At 32.0% G+C, this 21,662-nt stretch overlaps 2 protein-coding genes across 5 annotated transcripts; both read left to right on the top strand.

Moving 5' to 3' along the window:
* Nucleotides 1–338: 338 nt before the first annotated feature.
* On the top strand, nucleotides 339–3,498 carry LOC105633364 (RNA demethylase ALKBH9B). Its single transcript, XM_012215947.4, has 6 exons — nucleotides 339–697; nucleotides 1,356–1,844; nucleotides 1,971–2,056; nucleotides 2,161–2,471; nucleotides 2,773–2,844; nucleotides 2,946–3,498. Exons 1-6 carry the CDS (start codon nucleotides 523–525, stop codon nucleotides 3,283–3,285), a joined length of 1,473 nt encoding a protein of 490 aa, XP_012071337.1. The 5' UTR covers nucleotides 339–522; the 3' UTR covers nucleotides 3,286–3,498.
* Nucleotides 3,499–6,980: 3,482 nt separating this feature from the next.
* On the top strand, nucleotides 6,981–16,648 carry LOC105633365 (phosphatidylinositol 4-phosphate 5-kinase 8). Of its 4 annotated transcripts, none has more exons than XM_012215951.4 (10): nucleotides 6,981–7,482; nucleotides 8,171–8,228; nucleotides 8,338–9,423; nucleotides 10,411–10,578; nucleotides 12,094–12,259; nucleotides 12,858–12,968; nucleotides 13,068–13,255; nucleotides 15,129–15,283; nucleotides 15,747–15,915; nucleotides 16,150–16,648. In XM_012215951.4, the coding sequence occupies exons 2-10, from the start codon at nucleotides 8,185–8,187 to the stop codon at nucleotides 16,424–16,426; spliced, it is 2,364 nt and encodes a 787-aa protein (XP_012071341.1). In that variant the 5' UTR covers nucleotides 6,981–7,482; nucleotides 8,171–8,184; the 3' UTR covers nucleotides 16,427–16,648. The 4 variants fall into 4 exon arrangements, with proteins under 4 accessions (XP_012071341.1, XP_012071339.1, XP_020534673.1 ...); XM_012215949.4 differs by having other exon boundaries at nucleotides 8,165–8,228; XM_020679014.3 differs by having other exon boundaries at nucleotides 6,981–7,522.
* Nucleotides 16,649–21,662: the final 5,014 nt, after the last annotated feature.

Raw genomic sequence — 21,662 nt, 5'->3', positions numbered from 1 at the left:
ATAACTATTTTTTAATAAAAAAAATTCATTTGTTCCGAGTAAAATAAAAAGTAATTTAAAAAGCTTAAAAATTTAATAAACAAATGAAACTTGATGTTATAAGAAAAATATAGAAATTAGACTATCACCCAATTTTAACTTTTATAAAATTGATAAAATTTAAAAATTTTATGTACTAAAAAAAAATTATTTACATTTATACTCTTTTTTAAATAAATAAATAATTAATTAATTAATTAAATTTGTAAATAAAAATTTAATTTTAGAAAATAATATTTATTTTTCATTTAATTAAATCGCTTGCCAGTCAAGAAAATCTAAAACCTTAGTCCTTAGATACTTAGGATTTGGGATTGACTTTGACTATAAGGAGTAAAACCCTCGCGACATCAAAACTTCATAAGCAAATTCCCGAACAACGGTTTGTGTTTCCCTACGAAAGCAGGAACCGACCAAATCTATCTTCTGTTTCAGATACAGTAGTTGTTCCTTTCGATTCTGTAGCTCTCTATTGCGACGGTGATGGTAGGGGAATTGGCCAGAAAGTTGCCGGAGCCTGCCGCAGGCGGCGGTGGCGTTGACTATATGGAAATTCTGAAGACAATGGACCGTGAAGAGATTTTGGAAGTTTTGTCTGAAGGGTTTTGTCAGCACTGTTGCGCTCTTTTAGAAAGTCGAATTCATAACTTCATTAACAGTAAGATACCCACTATATACTTGTTTTCTTTTTGCTTCTTTAATTGTTCTTCTTAAGATTATTTTGTTGTTGAAGTTGAAATCTTTTGTTAGTCTTGCAGTAGAGTGTTGAGCGTCTTTCTTGAGCTCTGTTGATTTCTTGTTTGAGTTGTGGTTCTTGTTTCAAAATTGACTCTTAAAATTGTGATAGATTTGTAAAAATGTGGGAATCATAGATTGTAAAATTTAGTTATCTTGCTATGAAAATGGAATTATATGAATTCTTCTTTCTTGTTTCGCTTTGTGAGTTTTTCTTTTTCTTTTTAAGTAAGTATAGAAGAATAGTTTCATAAACTTGAAGACAATGTTTTCTTTTAATAATGTCAACAGTGATAATTTTACAAGAGCTTCTTTTACCTTTATAAACCTATTGCTTATAAAAAAACCTTGAACTGAATGCAATTTTGTTTGGCTATTTTGTCCTATTATTATGTTTAATTTCTTTGTTCTTGTTCTTGCACTGTGTTTATGTTGGGCTGAGTTCAGGATCTACATTCCCGTTCGAGAAAGCTTTTTCTGATTGATTCTTAAGTTTTTTATTATTTAATTTCTTGATTTGTGTTCTTACAGATGAACAAAATTTCTGAAGCTAATAATTATTTTCTCACCTTTTTTGGCAGAAAAATTTAAGAAAATGCCCTTGTCCAATGGCGGTTCAAAAATGCTAAAAGAATTTCAGCCAGCAAATGATAATTCAGAATCTTTATCCCCTGGGCAAGAAAGTCCTCCCTCAAGTTCAAATCAAATGCTTGAACATGTTTACTCGGAGAGGAAAAAAAGAGACAGTATTAATTCTTCGTCTGCATCAGCTAACAGCCATCAGAATCTTATTGATCATTTCGGTTCTGAAATATTGTTGAATGATGGATTAGTGGATGTATCTTCTATGACAGACAATGGTCTATCGGAGGAGCAAAAGGAGCAAATTAGGTTTTCAAAAGTTGGCAAGAAGAAGGATTTTGTTTGTATTGAGAGGGTCAACGGAAAGTCGACCAATATTCTTCAAGGGCTTGAGCTTCATACCAAGGTTTTCAATGCTGAAGAGCAAAAGAAAATCGTTGAGTGTGTCTATAACCTACAACGCATGGGCCAAAAGAGGCAACTTCGAGGTAATTATAGAAAGGAAATCTCTTTTTTTTATCATTTTCTTGTTTTATGAAGTGTTAACTGTTGAGATGCTTAGGAATATAAACTCTCCATGCTCGTTTACCCTTTCTTTATTTGTTTAATTGCAGCACGCACATATTCGGAACCTAAAAAATGGATGCGTGGTAAAGGACGTGTCACTATACAATTCGGATGTTGTTACAATTATGCAGTGGTACTTTTTTTTATACTTGAACTGTCTATCCTTTGATATTACTTTTAAATATGAATAAATTAAATATATAAATTCAAAAATGTCTTACATTTGCCACCTTGCAGGATAAGGATGGAAACCCTCCTGGAATAGTTAGAGATGAGGAAGTCGATCCCCTCCCATCTATTTTCAAAAAAATGATCAAGAGAATGGTCAGATGGCACGTCTTGCCTCCAACATGCATTCCTAACAGCTGCATTGTGAATATATATGATGAAGGGGATTGCATTCCTCCTCATATTGATCATCACGACTTTCTGAGACCTTTTTGCACCGTGTCATTCTTGACAGAATGCAATATAGTCTTTGGTTCAAACCTGAAGATTGTTAGTCCAGGAGAGTTTTCTGGGTCTGTCTCCATACCTCTACCTGTCGGGTATGTTTTATGTCCTTGATCGAATATTATTTTTTTTCTTTAATTGCATTATTCCTATGTGTCTCGTGACTTTATGATCCAAAAGATTCCTAGTTAGTTGGTGACTTTGTGATCCAAAAGATTTGTATTTAGTTGGTTTGAGTAATTTTTATCAATGAATGATGTTTTTCTTTTTTGTTGTGAATGTCTTTGTTTTATTCTCTGGGAATTGTATTTAGAACAATTATTTAGGAGTGAACTTTCACTGTTCTATCATTTTAATTTAGGATGCATATTAACTTTTGCTGTTTATAATTTGCAGATCAGTTCTCATTCTAAATGGTCATGGAGCTGATGTTGCCAAGCACTGCGTTCCAGGAGTTCCAGCAAAAAGGTATTTACTGAAACTTGGCCGCTTGCAGCTAATGGTTCCACTTAATGATACTAAATTTCTTTTGACCCTTAATACCGACTGATTTACTTTCATTGTTACAGGATTTCCATCACTTTCAGGAAAATGGATGATAGCAAACTACCGTATAGATTCTCACTTGACCCCGAGCTGTCGGGAATCAAGCCTCTTTTGCATTCTCCTTCAGTGAAGTCACCATATCAAGAAAGCCATAAGCCCAACCCTCTCGGTTATCATTCCATCTCCAAGTCACCAGTCCAGCAAAAACACCATCAAAATGGCAAACCAACAGCAAATAAACCCGAAGTCAGTAACAGCATGGACACTCCCTTTGCCATTGACAGAGGTGATTTTCCTCCACTTGGCAGCTCAAGTTCTTTGAAGCAATCTAGGAATAATAGAGCTGCTGCATTAAAACATTAATTCGAGTGGCTTTTTATTTTTATACCTTGTATAATTGTTTCCATTGTTATATTACTAGATAAAAAATTATCTCAATAAGATAACAATAATTTTTTATTGTCGAGTGTTTGAATCTGATTTAGCTGATGTTTTAAGAAAATCAGGAAAAATTAAACTTCCACTGTCTTTTGCAGTCTGTGTAATTAAGAGTAATAAAGGCTCTTTCTTTTTCCATTTTCTTTTTTTAATTATGTTGTCAAGATTCTTATGAACTTGATGCTGGAACCTTTCTGAAGGTTGAATGACCTTCCTGTAAATTATAATATGATTAGTAGAAGGCAAATTTTCTGTATGTAATCTATTGCAATAAAGGGGATGTATTTGCAGTTATGCACAAGGAAAAAGCTGGATTTACTGAGTTCTTTTTTTTTTTTAACAACCATTTACGGAAGAAGTAGGCATTTTTTACTGCAGAAATAGCTTGAGTGTTGCAAACTTATATGGCTTCTTGTGATGATTAATTAGAATACAAAGAAGAGAGATTTTCCATGCATGGAGGCATGTAATTAATACACAAATATATCTTAATTGGCACCATGAACAGGGATGAACTCGAATTAGCGGAGTAAATATTTAAACAACTAAGCGGTCTGGGAGATGATTCATAAAGAAAGTGTAGGTCCTGGATTCGGAAAAGAAATGTGAATGTAAATTCATAAAGGCTTGAATGTAATGTTTTTGGACCGTACAAATTAGGTATATCTATTTACTAGTGATTGTGACAAAAAGCTACGTCCACTTAAACAAAAAGAGAGAGAGAACAAAATGGGAAGAAATAAAGCTTGCTGGTCTCTTTCACTTTCACATATAAAATCTAGGTTTTAGGTTCTTTTTAGATAGCTAAGCATGAAGATGACATTTAAAGAGGTTAAATGAAAAGCTACTACGCAAAATGGAGAAGTGGAAGTCTTTCATGGAAAAGCTAATGGAAACAAACAAATCAATGAAAGAAACTAAAAGAACATAAATATGCAAATCTTACAATTCTTTTTCATAAAAGGGTATAACGTGTGTTCTATAGCGCTATAAAGAAAGTGAAGTTCATTTTCTTTTCTTGGTACATAAATTCTCTGCTATCCGTTTAACGGTTAGAGAGCGGTTTGCTTTAAAACCCTCTCAAGATTTGACTTGATCCTGCAATCATCAAGTGGGATATAACGCGCTTCAACCACTAGATCAAGCTATCTTAGATAACTTTTTACTTTTTTTAAGATACATTTACATTATAAATATTTAGAGAGCGATTATGCTTTAAAAGCTTCTCAAGATTTAACTCGAGAATGCGATCATCAGGATGGAATCTAATGCGCTTCAACCACTAGATCAAGCTATCTTAAGTAACTTTTTACTTTTAAAATACATTTACATTGTGAATGTTTAAGTATCTTTTTATTCGGCCTCCCAATTCGACTCGGCTTGTTTAATGTCTTATTTTGAGGATTAGATGATTTTTGACACGATGAAATTACAAAGTTTGACCAAAAAAGAAAAAGTATAGAGTCATATGGGCGGCTAACATTTGTATTTTCACTAACTCCAATTTGCTTAGATACGTTATTGGCATTGCAAGTTCAATAAATTAATTATTTGTCTAGCTTTCAAATGAAGCTCAGTGGAAACTGCATCTATTCCTCTATGAACCTTTTTTTTTTTTTTTTTTTACTTTAAAAATATTTAAATGTTTTTACATTTTCTGAATTATCTTTAGCAAAGTAAGAATAATAGAATTAATAAATCCTTTAGTTATATATATAAGTCCTAACGTGAATGGCCAGCGATGAGATTCGTATTCGGTATTCCATAGATCATAACTTGCATTAACGCAAACACTTCCATTTCTGATTTGTTCAAGTAACAAAGCAAATCAAATCCATGATTTGTTTATTCTTAATTAAGTCATTAGCATCGTTTTTTATTTTTTATTCCTGAAAATTTTAAATTTTCTAAACAACTGTACACACTTGCTACACCGAATAACCGGAGGTTATTAATAAAATTACAGAAATATATATTTTTAAAATATATATAAAATTACAGAAATGTACATAATGTGCAATTGTGTGAATCGAATATATACCAAAAATCAGGCCCATATCTGATCATGCATACTACAAACAGAATCACTCACGATGAGAATTTCTTGCCGACCAAAAACTTGCAAACGTCAGCGAAATCTCCAATGTCGTATCATAAAAGAGGTGATCAGAATATCTTCATTCAAGCTACAGGCTACAGCTGCCACCATATAATAAAATAAAATAAAAATCAGAAAACCATTGTCACAAATCCCAAATATTAATTTTTTAAAAAAAATATTCCCCGCCGTAATTATGGTTTGGACTGAAATCACAAAATCCAAACCGATTAGATACATTTGGATTTGGAATGAACCATAAATCGGTGGGTGACAAGTCGATTCTAATTTTTATTGTCAAAATAAAATCGAATCAAAATTTCAATAATAATTTTTTAAAATTAAAACCGAATCAAAATTGAAATTAAAAAATAATGCTAAATACATCTATAAATACGATCATAAATTTTTAATATAAAAAATTTTTAAACTTTACTATTCGAGAGATTATGTTTTTAATTAAAAAAGATAAAAATAAAAATAAAATGAGAATTCAAAAGCGATGTGTGCTGTAGCTTGATACACGCAACGGACAACAGCCCCACCTCTTCCCCCATTTATGCCTTTCTTTTCTTTTTTATTTATTTATTTATTCTACTCCTTTTTAATTTTAATCTATTTATTTATCATATTATTATAATTTCAAAAATAATAGTACTAATACCACAGAAATACGTTCCTTCAGAAAATAAATAAATAAATAATCAGGTACAGCTCAGAGCACGCTTTTCGCTTCCCTATCATCCAATCATCTCCGAACCTATCTGGGACCCTTATATATTAATCAAATCCTCAGGTGAGATCCACGAGATTAACTGATTATTTTTACAATTGATTAGTCTTTTTTGATTAATTAAATTTTAATCAGGATTAAATTGCCAACTTCAAAATTAGGGTTAGATATAGATTCGGGTAAAATCGTTCTAAGCGAAATTGATTCGGTTTAACTTGATTTTAACATACTTAATTCAATTTTCGATTTAATATAAACATTGAATTTTTTTTATTTGATTTTTATTACACCTAAAAAAAATATGATTTGAACAAAATATCTAAAAATTGAATTTTGTCAATTGAATTTGATTAATTGGTTGTAGAATAATTAATTTTATTTGACTTTTACTTTCAATTTATTTCATTTTAAAATATCAGTTTGAATCGAACTCCACTAAATGCTCATCGTATTATAAATAAACTCTAAGTATTACAATTTTAGTAATTGTATTAATGATAATTCTCTAAAAATATATAAACAATAAAGGTTTTTTTTGTAAAAAGTATGACGTAAAATTTATAAATGAATTTACAAGAAATTTTATATAATTATTTTATTCTAAATCTTAATTATATTTGAATAAAGAGAAATGAATATTTTTTTTATAAGAAATATTAAAATTTAGATACTACCAAAATTTATATTATAAAAATGATGATTCCAAAATAAATCCTGTTAACGCAAAAAGAATATATAATAAGGTGGTCAATATCCAAAACATTTCAAACATTTTCCATCTTCTTTTCCTTCCCATTCTCCCTAATATTTTCTTCCTGACTTTGGTACGTGGGAACTTTCTATTGTGGGAAGGACACGTGGCAATATTCTTGAGAGCAGGTGATGCTCTTCTTGTCTTTTCAGTTGGAGGTGAAAGTGAAAGGGAACTTCATGCATGGGCAACTGACACTAGAGAGAGATCTTGTAAAATAAAAAGATTGAATTTTTGTTTCTTTTTTTTTTCCTTTTCGTTTTTATAGAGAGAGGTGAAATGTCAATTCCACCAGAGGATCTGGAGGCGCAGGAATTTTCAGAAGGAAACAACAAATAGACCCTTTTTTTGTTTCTTCTCTCTTTTCCCTGCCCTTGTTTCTCGGTTGCTCCCTCTCTTTTGCCTTAAACTTTGGGATATTCATTGTTTCATTAAATCTTGGTTCATGAGTGAGGCACATAGAAGGAGATAAGAAGGGTTTTTCTTCTTATTTGAGCTCACTTGCTTGGGAGATGGATTGTATTTTCTAATCTGCCTCAGGTGACTTTCTGGTGCTTGTACCTAAATTGTGCGTTGATCGGTTAGTAATTGTTTCATTTGACGTTGAAGTTTAATTCTTTTGTAACATTGAAATGATTGGTTAGTAATGGGTTTTCCTTCTACTGTTAATTTTTAGTTTTCATTTGGTTTATATTGATGTAAGTATTGAATTGGGTCATTAACATGCTATGGGGAGGATATGTTCAAGTTGGCCTCTTTCTGGGGCTTTGCCTTTTAATTTCAATTGGTAGTTTCGTTCATAGTTGAGGGCAAAAAATAAAAAATAAAATAAAGGTACAAATGTAAGATATTATTTGTTGGAACTGAAAGATATTATATTTGTTGCAATTGGTTCATGGTTTATTATTTGCCAACTAGATAAATTCAGAGGTATCTGTGATACCCAATTACTGCAAATTTGCCTTCTGGAATAGAATCTGATAAGGAATTGTTACTGTGATCCAAGAAGTTCCATTTAATTGTGAGAATAGCCTTTTCTTTTTCTCTTTTGAATAAAGAAGGATGAGGAATCCAATAGCTATTTGACATAAGAAGATTCTACCTTTTTAATAATTAGTGGTGGCATGCAAATTGAATTTTTTGGGATATGGATATGAGCAGTTGAAGTTGAAGGCATCTTGTTGAAATTATCTTTTATTTAATATCATTAGCTTTATTTTAGTTTCAGAGCCAAAACCACAAATGGTGGTCTTACAGCAGTTACTGAACATGGAAGATACTGAAGGGTACTATACTTGTCTGACAAATCTTTCTTTAGATTTCTACCATTTCATTACATGCAACAATATATGATTTTAACATTTTTTTTACACATATATGTATGTATCTTGCCAGGGATGATAATAAGAATGTCTTATCAAATGGAGATGTCTATATTGGTGACCTTAAGGGAGTACTTCCTCATGGGAAAGGCAAGTATACATGGACAGATGGAACAGTCTATGAGGGCGATTGGGAAGAAGGTAAAATGACAGGAAAAGGACACATATTTTGGCCGTCAGGAGCAAACTATGAAGGTGATTTTTCTGGCACTTACCTTCATGGAATTGGTGCTTTCGTTGGAAATGATGGTTCTGAATATAAAGGTGCCTGGAGGATGAATATACAGCATGGGCTAGGGAGGAAGCAGTATTCTAATTCTGATGTTTATGATGGTTCCTGGAAAGAAGGAGTGCATGAAGGTTGTGGTACATACTCTTGGAATAGTGGAAATACATACATTGGGAACTGGAAAAGTGGAAAAATGTGTGGAAGAGGAGTTATGAAATGGGCAAATGGTGATCTCTTTGATGGATGCTGGTTAAATGGGTTGAGACATGGTTCTGGAGTTTATAGGTTTGCAGATGGGGGTTATTACTTTGGGACGTGGAGTAAGGGCCTAAAGGATGGGAAAGGAACATTCTACCCTGCTGGAACTAAACTTCCATCCTTAAGGAGGTGGAGTACTTCTACAGGTTATGATGACAGTGGAAGGAGTTCATTGTCTCATAGTTCATCATTGAATTCAGAACAAGGCAGGGATACAGCTGCAAGACCAAGTGTCATGCGCAGTGTTTCTGAGAAAATTTCAATTAGTGGAATGATAAGAAATTCGGGTAGAATATCACACAGAACTGCCTCACTAGACGAGCATCGGAGTGCCTTTGATTCGGCCAGAGAATTAATATCTCGTGAACCATCATCTGTAATTTCCCGTGCCTCTGATGAAGCAGAGGTGCAGGTTAGAAATACTGTAGTTTATGAAAGAGAATACATGCAAGGAGTTCTGATCAAAGAGAGAATCAGAAATACAGAACCATCACGCAAAGCTAAGCAGAAAAATAAATTTCATGTGAAAGAAGCAGAAAATATGTCGTGTGTGGGCATTTTTGGAGGCCATCAGAGCTATTATCTAATGCTTAATCTGCAACTTGGCATCAGGTAAATGGATAGAAACCCATTTCTCCCCCTACTCTTGTATCATTTACTTTTTTTTCACTCTTCCTTGTTTTTGTTCCTTTTCTTTTCTGGGTGAATAATAACTGTTTTGAAGGTAATCACTCATTAAACTATGGTTATTATTTATTTGTTATTTGGTTATTGATGTAATGTACTTTTCACAATATTGCCACTTGGCCAAAATGCACCAGAACTGACTGCATCAACACTTTGTGAAAGAATTTACCCTGCTTTGTGCGTGAAATATATGTTAAATGTTTCTCTTTCTTGAAGTCTATTATCTCCTGTTAAATTAGTCAAACACGATGAGCTGATAGGTATTTAGACTATCTGACCATTTCATTCATAATAGTCGTGCCATTCAGGCACATTACAGAGCTCTTTGCCATCTATCTTGTATAATATACATTTTATTCCAACTGATATTTGATAACTTTAAAAATAATGTTAGTTTGGTTGTTGGCATTGCCAGGTGTCTAGTTGGTAAGCCAAATAACATAGGTAGTATATTATACTTTGTTATTCAGTTACTTGCACTGATACTTGTTAACTTGTAAATAGTGCTTGTTTGTTTGTTGGCAGTCAACAAGGTATTTTGTTGGTAAACCAAAAAGATCGGCAAAATAGGTCCCTCAACACTCAAATGATATCTGAAGTTACATTTGGTAATTTCTAAAAAAAAAAAAAAAAGGTTACACTTGTCATTTATATATACAATAGCATTCTTTTCCCTTAACAAACACTCCATCATATGATAAGTTTTCACTCTTATTTCAGCTTCGGTTCAATGAACTGTATAACTATCTTATGATACGATATTATACTTCCATTTCATCTTTTTCTAAATGGACTAGATTATATTTTACCTCCTTGGTTTTTGGCTCGTTAACATCTCTTTTTGGTATGTGTCCTTTTAGCTTGTTTCTTAAAGTTCTCTGCATTTTAAATAATTGATTTTGAAGTTCACAGGTATACTGTTGGCAAGATCACACCAGTGCCAATGCGTGAAGTTCGAGGCTCTGATTTTGGAGATCGAGCTAGGATAAGGATGTATTTTCCCAGAAAGGGTTCTCAGTTCACACCTCCGCATTATTCTATCGACTTCTATTGGAAAGATTATTGCCCTATGGTCTTCAGGTATTTATCAATCATTTCTAACATATATTCTATTGATTAACATTGAGATGGTACACAGCTCCATCTTCTGGCAATAGTCAGTTGCAGACAGTTCTGAGTTTTTCAATCTGATACCAAATTTCTACCTGCTGTAAATGATGGAAATTATTCTGTTCTATTCCCTAGTTGAGAAAGTGATGATGCATAAAGCTTTTGTTCAGATACCATGATAGATTAAAATTTGAGTTTACCAGTCCAAAGCAGGTCTTACTGAGTCAGGCAAAGTGGCTGGGTTACTGATCAGAATTCTAGAAGTGTCCATATATAGATACTATACAGTTCCCCAATGATTGATAAATTTGATTTTCTTGTTTTATAGGACCTTTTTAAGACAACCCCAGTTTGTTAAAGACCAAGTGATTGAAAAAAGATTGTGTACTTGCTTGCTTTATCAATTTTTGCCAAAACGCCCTTGAGTTTGATATTGGCAACTATTGTGGCAAATCTAGGACAGGAGTGTGGTGATGTACTTAGGATCCTGCATAATATTTATTTGCTATGCTGATAGGTAATATTTTTTTAACAATTCTTTTCCTTTTGCAAATAAAAACTATATATTTGCATCAGTTGGTAAATAAAATTTATCAATTTTTTCAAATGAAAAAGAAATTGACAAAGAATAATATTTTGCATTAGCAACATTGTAAAGAAATAAAAGTGCAATTCTTTTTGCCAATTGGGTTTGCTTTTGTTTGTCAAAGGCTACACATGCAGGTTATTGTACTTCCTAACTAAATTGCCTACAGATGTTGTGAATGCTGCAGTCATAATCACGCAAATGAAAATTACAATGATAGTGCCAAAATTGAAATAAAAGGAGGCGTTTTTTTTGGGGGGTTGCTCAGGATATTTTTGTTGCAATGGTAATGAGAGAATTTGATGCCATGATTTTGGCAGGTGCATGATTATTGTGATAGATGGGAGCTTTTATGTTTTCTTCCTCTTATACGAATATTATAGCTTCTGACTTTTGCCTTGTCTAGTTGTCAGCCATATGTAAATACTTGTATGATGGAAGAGATAGGCTACATGGTATGCATAATTCTATGCCTCTTTCTTTCACTCATGTCTCCTTTTTCTTCTCCTTCCTTGTGGTTGGTGAAATTAACTTCCAGTCTTCTATGAGTTTGATTGTCCAGGTGCTTGCTTCTTGATGCCAAATTTTAAATTTTGATGCTGAGAGGATTTAGTTTATTTTCACGCTTATCAGTTTTTTCTAAGTCAATTATTTGTCTGTTTTGTTACATAATAAAATTTGCCAAAAGTGTGTGTGTGATTTAAATTTCTATTCATGGTTGTATTCTAGTTAGTATGTTGTTTGTACTTGATTTATATTTTTGTTCCATACGCATTTCAATTACTTCGGTCATGCAAATTTACAAACCCTCACATATAAGTTCTGGGGATTGAGTAATTTTGCACATATGGCTTCTTTTTCTTTATAACTATGCAAAATGTATGGATTCATAATTTCAGGAATCTAAGGGAGATGTTCAAATTAGATGCAGCTGAGTACATGATGTCAATTTGTGGAGACGATGGTTTGAGGGAGCTTTCTTCTCCAGGAAAAAGTGGCAGCATCTTCTATCTTTCTCATGATGACAGATTTGTGATTAAAACATTGAAGAAATCTGAACTGAAGGTTTGAACCCAGAGAAACTCTTTTAGCAAAATACTAACTGATGAGTTCACTAATGCTAAAACTGATCAATTTTAATGACTTAGCCACTGGAGACATGCCATTTTATCACGTGACGCAAGATCTTTTCAACTTATTGTTTTAGTGGGTTCTAGTATGTGTTTATGTCGGTTTTAAAATTCGAATAATCTTCGTCCTTCAAATTGACTATACATCCTAACCCTCCTGGGAAAAAGAGAAAGCAACCAATTCCTATTTGATTATGCACAACTTTATAGCAAGATATCTCACTATTGCTACAGGTATTCATCCTGATTTTCAATTTTATATCAAGAAAATTGCTTTCATATGATTGAAAATAAGAAATAAAAATGTATATGTGCAGAAACTAGCTGGAGATAACAACATTCATAATTATCTAAATACACTTTAGCTTTTACTAAAATCTGAAAGAAAGAATAGCAAGATTTGTTAATATGTTTTCCCAAAATGAGTTTTTGAGTCATTTATTTCCTAATATAATTATTTGTATTGTGCTTGCCAAAAAAATATGATATGGGCAAATGAATAAATATCCATTCATGCCTTCTCTTTTCTGTAGTTCTTTCTCAGGATGCTGCCCAACTATTATCATTATGTAGGCAAGCATGAAAATACTCTGATAACAAAGTTTTTCGGGGTTCACCGAATAAAATTAAGAGGTGGAAGAAAGGTATTTGAGTTGTCTTATTTCCCTGCACTACTTTCTACTCTCCATATTACTTATGGTTGGTGAGGTTTGTGGTCTTTATTTGTTTTTTTTTTTTAATAGGTACGTTTTGTGGTCATGGGGAATATGTTTTGCACAGAACTAAGAATTCATAGACGCTATGATTTGAAGGGGTCAACTTATGGAAGATTTACAGATAAAGATAAAATTAAAGAGAACACCACATTGAAAGATTGTGATCTAAATTATGAATTTCATATGGACAAAATGTTGCGAGAGTCCCTCTTCAAGTAAGTTCCTTATTTGATCTTGTATTATGTATTTATAATATTGTGCTCAGTTTGGTTTACAAGATTACTTAATTGATAAATCTTAATGGAAGATGCCAAAGGCTAAGGCTTGTGTTATACTGTCAAATAAACCCATGAAGCAATTATCCTATTGTCGCTGGAATAGAATTATTAGAATTGCAGAGGGCATCTATTTTGTAGAAATTAGTTATAGCATTTGATTTTGATAACGCTATCACTCCCTACACTCATTTGATTTATGGTATTTACCATTTTTTAGCTAAAGAATTAGTTCTCAGCTTGTTTTTCCTTTTTCAATGCCTTTTCATAATTATATATATTTGAATGCAATATTTAGCATCTGCAAAATTTCTATTCCTCCTTATATTTTTCAGAAATATTGACACAAGTTACTGGAAAATTAAGATGGTGGAAATGAATTTTTCACAGATTCCAAAATTGGCACACCTTTCCACATCTTATGCATAAGCTCAGATCAAACTGCACTTTTCTTTAGCAGCCTAATACTCAAGTTTGGCATGTGCAAATGGCTTTGATATTTTCAAACTTTAGACATCCCAGAATTAAGCTTGATTACAAGGAGGTTGTACAATCGTCATTCTTAATCTTCTTGATCACAAGGAGGTGGTACAATATAAAGATTATCCCCCATAAGATTTCTCTTACCTTCTAACCCGTGATACCAGACATCAGTACCACTCTTTTTTGTTCTTCTCCTATCTGCACATTAGACTTCTCCTATATCTGTTTTATGTATTTCGGGAGAAAGAACCCAGTTAAATAGGATTAGCTGTATCGGTGGCATCAAGTAGTAATTCTTTTACAGTGTCAAATTGCAAGCTGGACAGGAATCTAAAAGTAAACAAGTTATTTGATCTATGCATCAATTAATATCCTATAAATCCAAAAACAATTAAGTTGTTCATCCGATTTGCTTTGTAGAGTTTACGGGAAGTGGTCCTTAACGGCCTGTTTGGAAAGTAGGAGAAATGGGAAGGAAAGAAAATATGGGAAGAAAATAACCACGGAAGGTTACTTTACCTTGTTTGGAAACATGAGAGAAACTAAAAGTGGAAGGAAAATTTATATCAAATTCCATTCGCGCCTACCACTTTTTAATCTCTCCAAAACAGAGAATTTGGCAATTCTTGAGGAGAATCTGACTATTTTGGCAGAAATTAAAAAACTGCCCCCAATAGTCATGATATCTTTGTTGCTTTTCTTTATGTTTCAAATGACTTTTGATAAACTATAATATAAAATAATTTATATGTATTTGCAATACTTGTGCATATCCTAGTGTTCGGTTTGAACTATTTTAATTTTCATTGTGCAAGTTTCTCTTCTTTTTTTACACAATTGCTCTCTTAAGTTATTATTATTTTCATTCTTTTATTAAGGGTAAAATTGTAAATCTCTAGTAATAATATTTTCTTTCCTCATCTTATTTTCCTTCCAATCCAAACATAGGGTGGAAAGTAAAGAAGGAAAATAAACAATACTATCCTTCCTTCTTTTCCTCCCTTATTTTCTCTCCTGTTTTATTTTCTTTCCTCTCCTTCCCAAACATAGTGTAAATTTTAGATTGAGATCGAAGAGGAAGAAGCCTGCTTGTTTATTTCTTTAGTTTCATGCATTCCTTCCTCCTTTTCCAACCCTGCAGCCTCTCTTTTGAGTGTTTGTAATGAAGTTTTTTTCGCTAATAAACTATAGCTATTTGTTTGAAATTGATTTGGAATATGAAACCAAATGAATTGATAAAAATAGCCTACCCCCTCTTCTCATAATTGACTGTTTGTTGAAGTCCTTTTACCTTCTAATTATATGTAGAAATATTTTCTTTTTTGTGCAGACAACTTTCTGAAGACTGCATGTTCTTACAATCTCAACAAATAATTGATTATAGCCTTCTCTTGGGATTACATTTTAGAGCACCTGAGCAGTTGAAGACATTATTAGAATCTGACGGCTCAGTGCCTGATAATGAGAATTCACCTTCTATTGATGGTAGGTATCTCTTCGTTACAAATAATATTTTATTCCATGAACTGGTTATATTTTTCATTTAGAAACTCAGCTGAGCGTTAAATGACTGTGTATGATTACCTTTATAGTTTTCTGATGTCTCATGTAATTCATTGAATTGCTAAATTGTCCTTTTTTGGTTTCTAATATCCTGCATTGCATGCATGTAATTGTTTATTTGTAATAAATTTAACTACTTCCAACCACTGTATGGAATGTATTTTTCACAAAAGAGGTATTCCATATTCATTTGTCACATTAATTTCACTTCGGGACTTTGTTGAATTAAGGAGAGATTTATTTCTCTAGCCTTCTTTCTTCAAGATCATGTGCATTCATGATTTAACATGTGTTCTAGATAGTCTATGTTTCCTCTGTCCTTAATGTCCTTGAAAAATTTCTTCTTGTTTGAATATTCTGAAGCTCATGTATTGTTTTTCACTAGGTGTAAATTCACAAGGGGAGCCCCTGATTCCACCGACGGGCCTGATCCTAGTTACTCATGAACCCAGCTTTGTCAACACAGCACCAGGTCCCCACATAAGGGGGAATACATTGAGAGCATATTCTGTTGGCGCAAAGGAAGTTGATCTCTTACTGCCTGGCACTGGAAGGTAACCTGCTTAATTTTAATTTTGATGCAATAGACTGAGAAACTCACTAATGATAGGGGGTTTTGGATTTTGGTTTATACACAAGTTGGGTTTGGATTGAACTGCTGAATGCGGTGGTCCTTTGTTATTTTGGTTTATACACAAGTTGCTCTTTGCTAGTACTTTTTCACAGTCCGAGATATTGTTATTTGTTTCCATTTTTCATTGCACTGCTGGTGAATCGTCCTTGCTCAGGTTGCGAGTGCAGTTAGGAGTAAACATGCCAGCTCAAGCTATTCGTAAACTTGGGGTGGAGGTCGATTCAATGGAGGTTGAACTTTTTGAGGTCTATGATGTTGTCCTCTACATGGGCATAATTGATATATTGCAGGAATACAATGTGACAAAGAAAGTTGAGCATGCATGCAAGTCATTGAAGTGTGACCCTCTATCTATTTCTGCTGTCGAACCCAAGTTTTATGCAGATCGATTCCTCAAGTTCTTGCAGAAAGTTTTCCCAGAGCAACCATAAAAAGAACTTAATTAGGTTTTCATTTTTCACCTTCATTGCCATTTTTATATGTAGAGAAAGGGTTTTCCTTTCATTTCTTTCTTCTTGTCATAAAAATTAAATTTCTATATGTATTTCCTTTTTCTTTTCTTCTTTTTTGTGCGTATTTCAATACGAAATTCTTTTACTGTCATTTGTTTGTAAATGGTTTGATCACTGAATAAATGTGTACCCAATTTTCCATTTGTATAGTAATATCAGCTCATGAAATGTAAGCATCAGGTCAATGCCTGTAATGACAACATTTTTAGCTTTTCTTTTGTTATGGTGAAAAATTATTCTTTGTAAGCAATTATTTCTATCATGGATATACAAATGAACAGTCCAAAAAAAAAAAAAAAAAAAAAAACTTCTAAGGTTCTATTTGTTTTCAGAATGTACTTGTAAAGAGTTTGCCATGGTTTGAAAAGTGAGATTATTCTATTATTCTAAATCACTTCAAAATCTAGAAGGAAATACTCCATGAAATGCAAGCTTGGAAGCTGGTCTTTTCATGCAAGCTAGTCTTCAAAAAGAGGGAAAATAATAGTAATAAAGAGAGAATTGTACCATCCACGTAAAATCCAAATTTTTTCTTTTTATTTTTTAATTTTTTTTATTATTTATTGGGAAGATGTATAGTTGACATTTGAGTATAGTAGTAGTAATTTAAAATTTTGAAACTTGCAATGCACTTGTCTCATCAGCTTCAGTGCCATGAATTTAAAAATTAATGCTTTCTCCAAAACAAACCATATTAAATTTATCGGTTACTTTTGTATTACCCAACTCATCACCCACACCTCATTTCAGTTCAGGAGTTTCCTGTTTCTAAGAAAGACAAAAAGCAAACAAAAAAATATTACCCACAACTAAGAAGTTGACTCCCATTACTATAAAATAACTAGATGTTACCAAACTAATTGCACTTTCAAACACTACTATTGGATACATCTTAATTAACATATTTTAGCAGAATAATAAACCGATCAATCTAAGTCATAAGGAGTGGTTTAAATGGTAAGATACATAGCCGACAATAAAAAGTATTTATGGAAAGAAAATCTCAAAACGAGATTAATCGCATTTCCGGAAAGAGTATAAAGATATTTATGGAAAGAGAAAATAAAAAAAAAAAAAGAAAAAAAAGCCAAAGCAATGAGATGGTTGATGCTTAGCTAGTGCTTTCATACTTGTAAAGCTCATAGGATTAAGTTATTGTAATAATATCAACTGTTAAGCTTGGGACATTTTGGCGGTTAAAAGTTGAAGTTTTATATATGTTAGAATGAGTGCTATCTTGTACTTGTCTGTAAAGAATTGAATTAAAAAAGAAATTATCCATTTATTTTGATTCTTTTTAATAGAGTTCTCATAATGGATCGTAACCTTACATTTTTTTTTTTTCATATCACCAATTCATATTTTATTTTATTAAATTATAAAATTAGGAAAAACTTATTAAATTCAAAAAATTAAATCCAAGTCAGAGGCTTCCTCTACACATCCAAAATTACATTTGAGTTTGATAAGTGAAAATACGTATCAAAAGCTCCGTACAACAGAACAAAATAGATTTAGATATCACGTATTAAGAGAAGAATAAATAAGCTGCAAATATCAAATAATACAACTTAATTGTTACATCCAAGCTAAAAAAGGTATCTTGACCTCAACAGGGATAATGATCGAGTCAAATTTATTAAAACTTTTCCATTACTTCCATTGGCATTTCTGCTTTTTTGAAGAATCCACCACAAAATATTTCTTGAATCTAACTCCATCATCAAACCTTTTAATCTTTCAATTACAATTTATTAATGCCACTTAGTCATATCAACTTATATTTATAGAGCAAAATAATGACATAATCCATTGAGATATCCAACTAGTATCATTTCTCCTTTCTTATCAATCAAGTACAGTTGGTCACTTTATTGAAATTAAAAATTTTTGATTTAATAAAACAACATAGAACATAGAGATGAAACCGAGGCCTAAATTGATTTTTGATAGACATAATTCATAGAATTAATAGAATTGATTGAGCGTTACATGGACCAGTTCAAATAAATAAAAATAATTTTTGGACAAATGATCAATTAATCTTGTAATTAATGTTCGAAATTCTCTCGTCATTAAGACCGAGATCCTTGCTTCTAGCATTCTATCCTTTTACTTCTAGCAATTCCTAAGGTTTTAATTTGATCTCAGTTCTGCCAATGTCCAAGTCTCCATAAAAGACCTGTAGGTTGAATTCTTGATTCCTATTCAGCCATTTTTAACATTTTTTTTTAATTTGAGATCAAAGTAAATCAGTAGAATCAAATCCAACCGCATTTCATACCAATTTCAACCTCAAAACCTTAAAGTAAGGGATCCAAACCAAACTCTTAACCTACCGATTTGAGATGGAAGTAAATTAGTAGAATCAATCCAACCGTTGCATGCCAATTTCAGTCTCAAAACCTTAAAGGAAGAGATCGAAACCAATCTAGAGTACCGATTCTGATTTGATTCAAGACTGGTATTCCTGAGCTAATTCTAACTAGACCAATAGCAAAAGTTTCATGTTAAAAGTAATATTTTAGGGAATGATTTACCTACCCGTGACGGATAGGTCATTCATGCATCAAACCGATTTACAAACTTTTAATTATAAAAAGAGTATTTCTGATTGTTTACCGAGAAAATGGTGTTTGTGTAATTAGAGTGATGCATGAAATGAGAATGAAAATAATTAGGTAATAATTACAATCTAAAACCAAACAAAAACAGTCTAGAAAATGTAGGTATATTGTTCACAGTTTACAAAACTTTGGAAAAACTAGACTTTTGGTGCACAAAGATTCAAGCTTTTTTTTTTTCTTGGGTTCAAAAGAACTTTTTCTTTTCCATCTTTTTCTAGTAAAAAAAAAAAAAAACAATCACTTAACCCATTATAAGCAAACAGAAAAACACCTCAATTAGGAAAAGATTAATAAGAATCATTACCCATTAAGTGTTAATACTCAAATCAACTCATCTCCATGTCATATCATAGATTCTTTATTACCTTTTTCCATTTCTGTCTCTTTCTTTCTTTCTTCTGTGAATGTTTGGAGAGAGAGAGAGAGAGAGAGAGAGAGAGAGAGAGAGAATGGAGATTTTATGAAAAGTGAAACCAAAACTATGGTCAACTCAAAAAGGTAAAACAGAAATTAGTCAGAGGCATCTTCTGGTCTTGTTTGTTAGCATTTTTGACAAGTGATAAAGACAATGACTCCATGCAAAGTCCAAACAAACACACTTTCTCAGAAAGATTAAGAAAGGAGTTACAAAAACTCAACTACTATACCAATATTTGGAATCATTTTTTAAATTATGGGATTAGTTTATTAATTTAACAGATAAACAATTCTTTAAATTACAATTAATTAAAAGAAAAGGAGAGAGAGAGAGAGAGAGAGAGAGATAAATTTTCCATTACCTGAAGGAGAAGGGAGAGATTTAGATCAGAAAATCAAGAAAGGGTTGGTTGACGGGAATGAAGCCTGGTCCGAGATTATATAGGGCTATGTATCTTTAAATTTCAAAGATAATAATCAAAACCTATATCACCTCGAGCCAAACAACATTCCCATCAACCTTAACCTCTCATGGCCAACAAGCAGAAAGAGATGGTAGTTTATATTAAGGGGAACAAGGGCTGGTATTCTAGCCAACATTCCCTTCAAAAACAACCTTTAAGGGATTTCTTTTTTTCTTTCTTGCTAGAAACCTAAAACCCTAATCTGTGTAGGTGGTAGAAGGACAGAGACAAAGAGAGACTTTCATTTTCTTTTTTTTTTTACACCTTGGAAAACCCTAGCTAGCTCCCTTGGTTTTTATAAAGAAAACAGGAGTAGAAGATTATTGTTCGATGATATGACATTCTACAAAGGCCCACACATTGACCTAGCGCGTGAACTTTACTTCCACTAGATATAGGAATATTGGATATATATTTACATATTATATGCGAAGAAATTAACTTGCCTGTACTAAATTAATTAAAATAGAAATCTTTGTTAAAATGACGGGATTTCCGACTATATTAAAATAAAAAGAATAAAGTATGAATAATTTTAAGAAAAAAAATTATTTTTATTGGTTTGGTTCATAGGTAGAGATATGGATTCAGTCTAAATAAGTATTTTTCTCTATTAAGTTTTTTTTTTTTTGTCTAAACAATTTAACCGAATAATTTTCTTTTTTTTATACCTACTTTACTCCTAAACGATATTAATTAGCCTCTTAATTGAGAGAGAGCCAATAAACTCCTAACGGCTCATTAATTAGGGGGCATTTCCAACCGAAAATTGAGGGAAGGGGGTGAGATAATAGAATCGATATCTTAAAAATTCAAAGTTTCCCAAATTCATTTTTCCCATTTAAAATTTTGAATTTCCCTCGTTTACGTACTCTTGAACATTTTTAATTAATATATGCATATAAATATAACAAAAGAAGGACAAGAGAAAGAAGGGAACAATACTTCTTGCATCATGAATTCATCATTTTTATTTGATCTCAATAATATTTTAACCAATTCGCCTACACATTCTCAAGACATAGTCATAACTTTTCAACTGCTAGATTTAAATTTTTTACCTAGCAAAAAAGGCTATGTGCTTGAACCATTAAGTCGAGCATACGATAGAAAAACCATATAGAAAAATAGACGTCTAATCATATTTTGGAAATATAAGTATATTTAATGTCATTCCTTTTTTTGTCTGTCACTTTTTTTTGTTCCGTGAGCAATTTTCACGCGGATAACAGAATCCAAATAAAGGCATTTTAGACCTTTTTATTTGGCATCTTTTCTAAAATTTCCATTTGAGGTAAAATTTCTATATAAAAGAAACAAGTTAATTGGTAAATTTCTTTGTATAAAAATATCATAAGGTATATGATATATCACATTCCTAGTTTTTATTTTTATTGTTATTTTTTGAGTGAGATTCTAGGGTTCATGCTTATTTATGGAATCTATACGTATGACTGTCAGTTGTTTTGATTAGTTAGCATCAATTTCTTTTTTTGTCTAAAACATTAGTTAATTAATTTTAATTTTTTGAGTGATAAAATTAATTTCATGCATCAATTTCTTTTTTTGTCTAAAAGGAAGTTATGATGTTATTCTTTAGAAAATACAAAAGAATAACATAAAAAATAAAATAAATGGAGCGATATT

Source organism: Jatropha curcas, chromosome 6 (genome assembly GCF_041381405.1).
Source record: "Jatropha curcas cultivar XTBG-Jc1 chromosome 6, XTBG_Jcur_1.0, whole genome shotgun sequence".
Taxonomy (NCBI): Eukaryota; Viridiplantae; Streptophyta; class Magnoliopsida; order Malpighiales; family Euphorbiaceae; genus Jatropha; species Jatropha curcas.
Note: the sequence above shows the minus strand (reverse complement) of the source record. Positions and strands in the feature narration are given on the sequence as shown.

Bases quoted from the DNA above. Each gene is read 5' to 3' on its own strand.
- LOC105633364 (XM_012215947.4), top strand. From the start codon at position 523: ATGGTAGGGGAATTGGCCAGAAAGTTGCCGGAGCCTGCCGCAGGCGGC. The intron at 2,057-2,160 runs GTACTTTTTTTT...GCCACCTTGCAG, and splicing joins GTTGTTACAATTATGCAGTG to GATAAGGATGGAAACCCTCC. The intron at 2,845-2,945 runs GTATTTACTGAA...TCATTGTTACAG, and splicing joins CCAGGAGTTCCAGCAAAAAG to GATTTCCATCACTTTCAGGA.
- LOC105633365 (XM_012215951.4), top strand. From the start codon at position 8,185: ATGGTGGTCTTACAGCAGTTACTGAACATGGAAGATACTGAAGG. The intron at 8,229-8,337 runs GTACTATACTTG...GTATCTTGCCAG, and splicing joins AACATGGAAGATACTGAAGG to GGATGATAATAAGAATGTCT. The intron at 12,969-13,067 runs GTATTTGAGTTG...TTTTTTTAATAG, and splicing joins AATTAAGAGGTGGAAGAAAG to GTACGTTTTGTGGTCATGGG.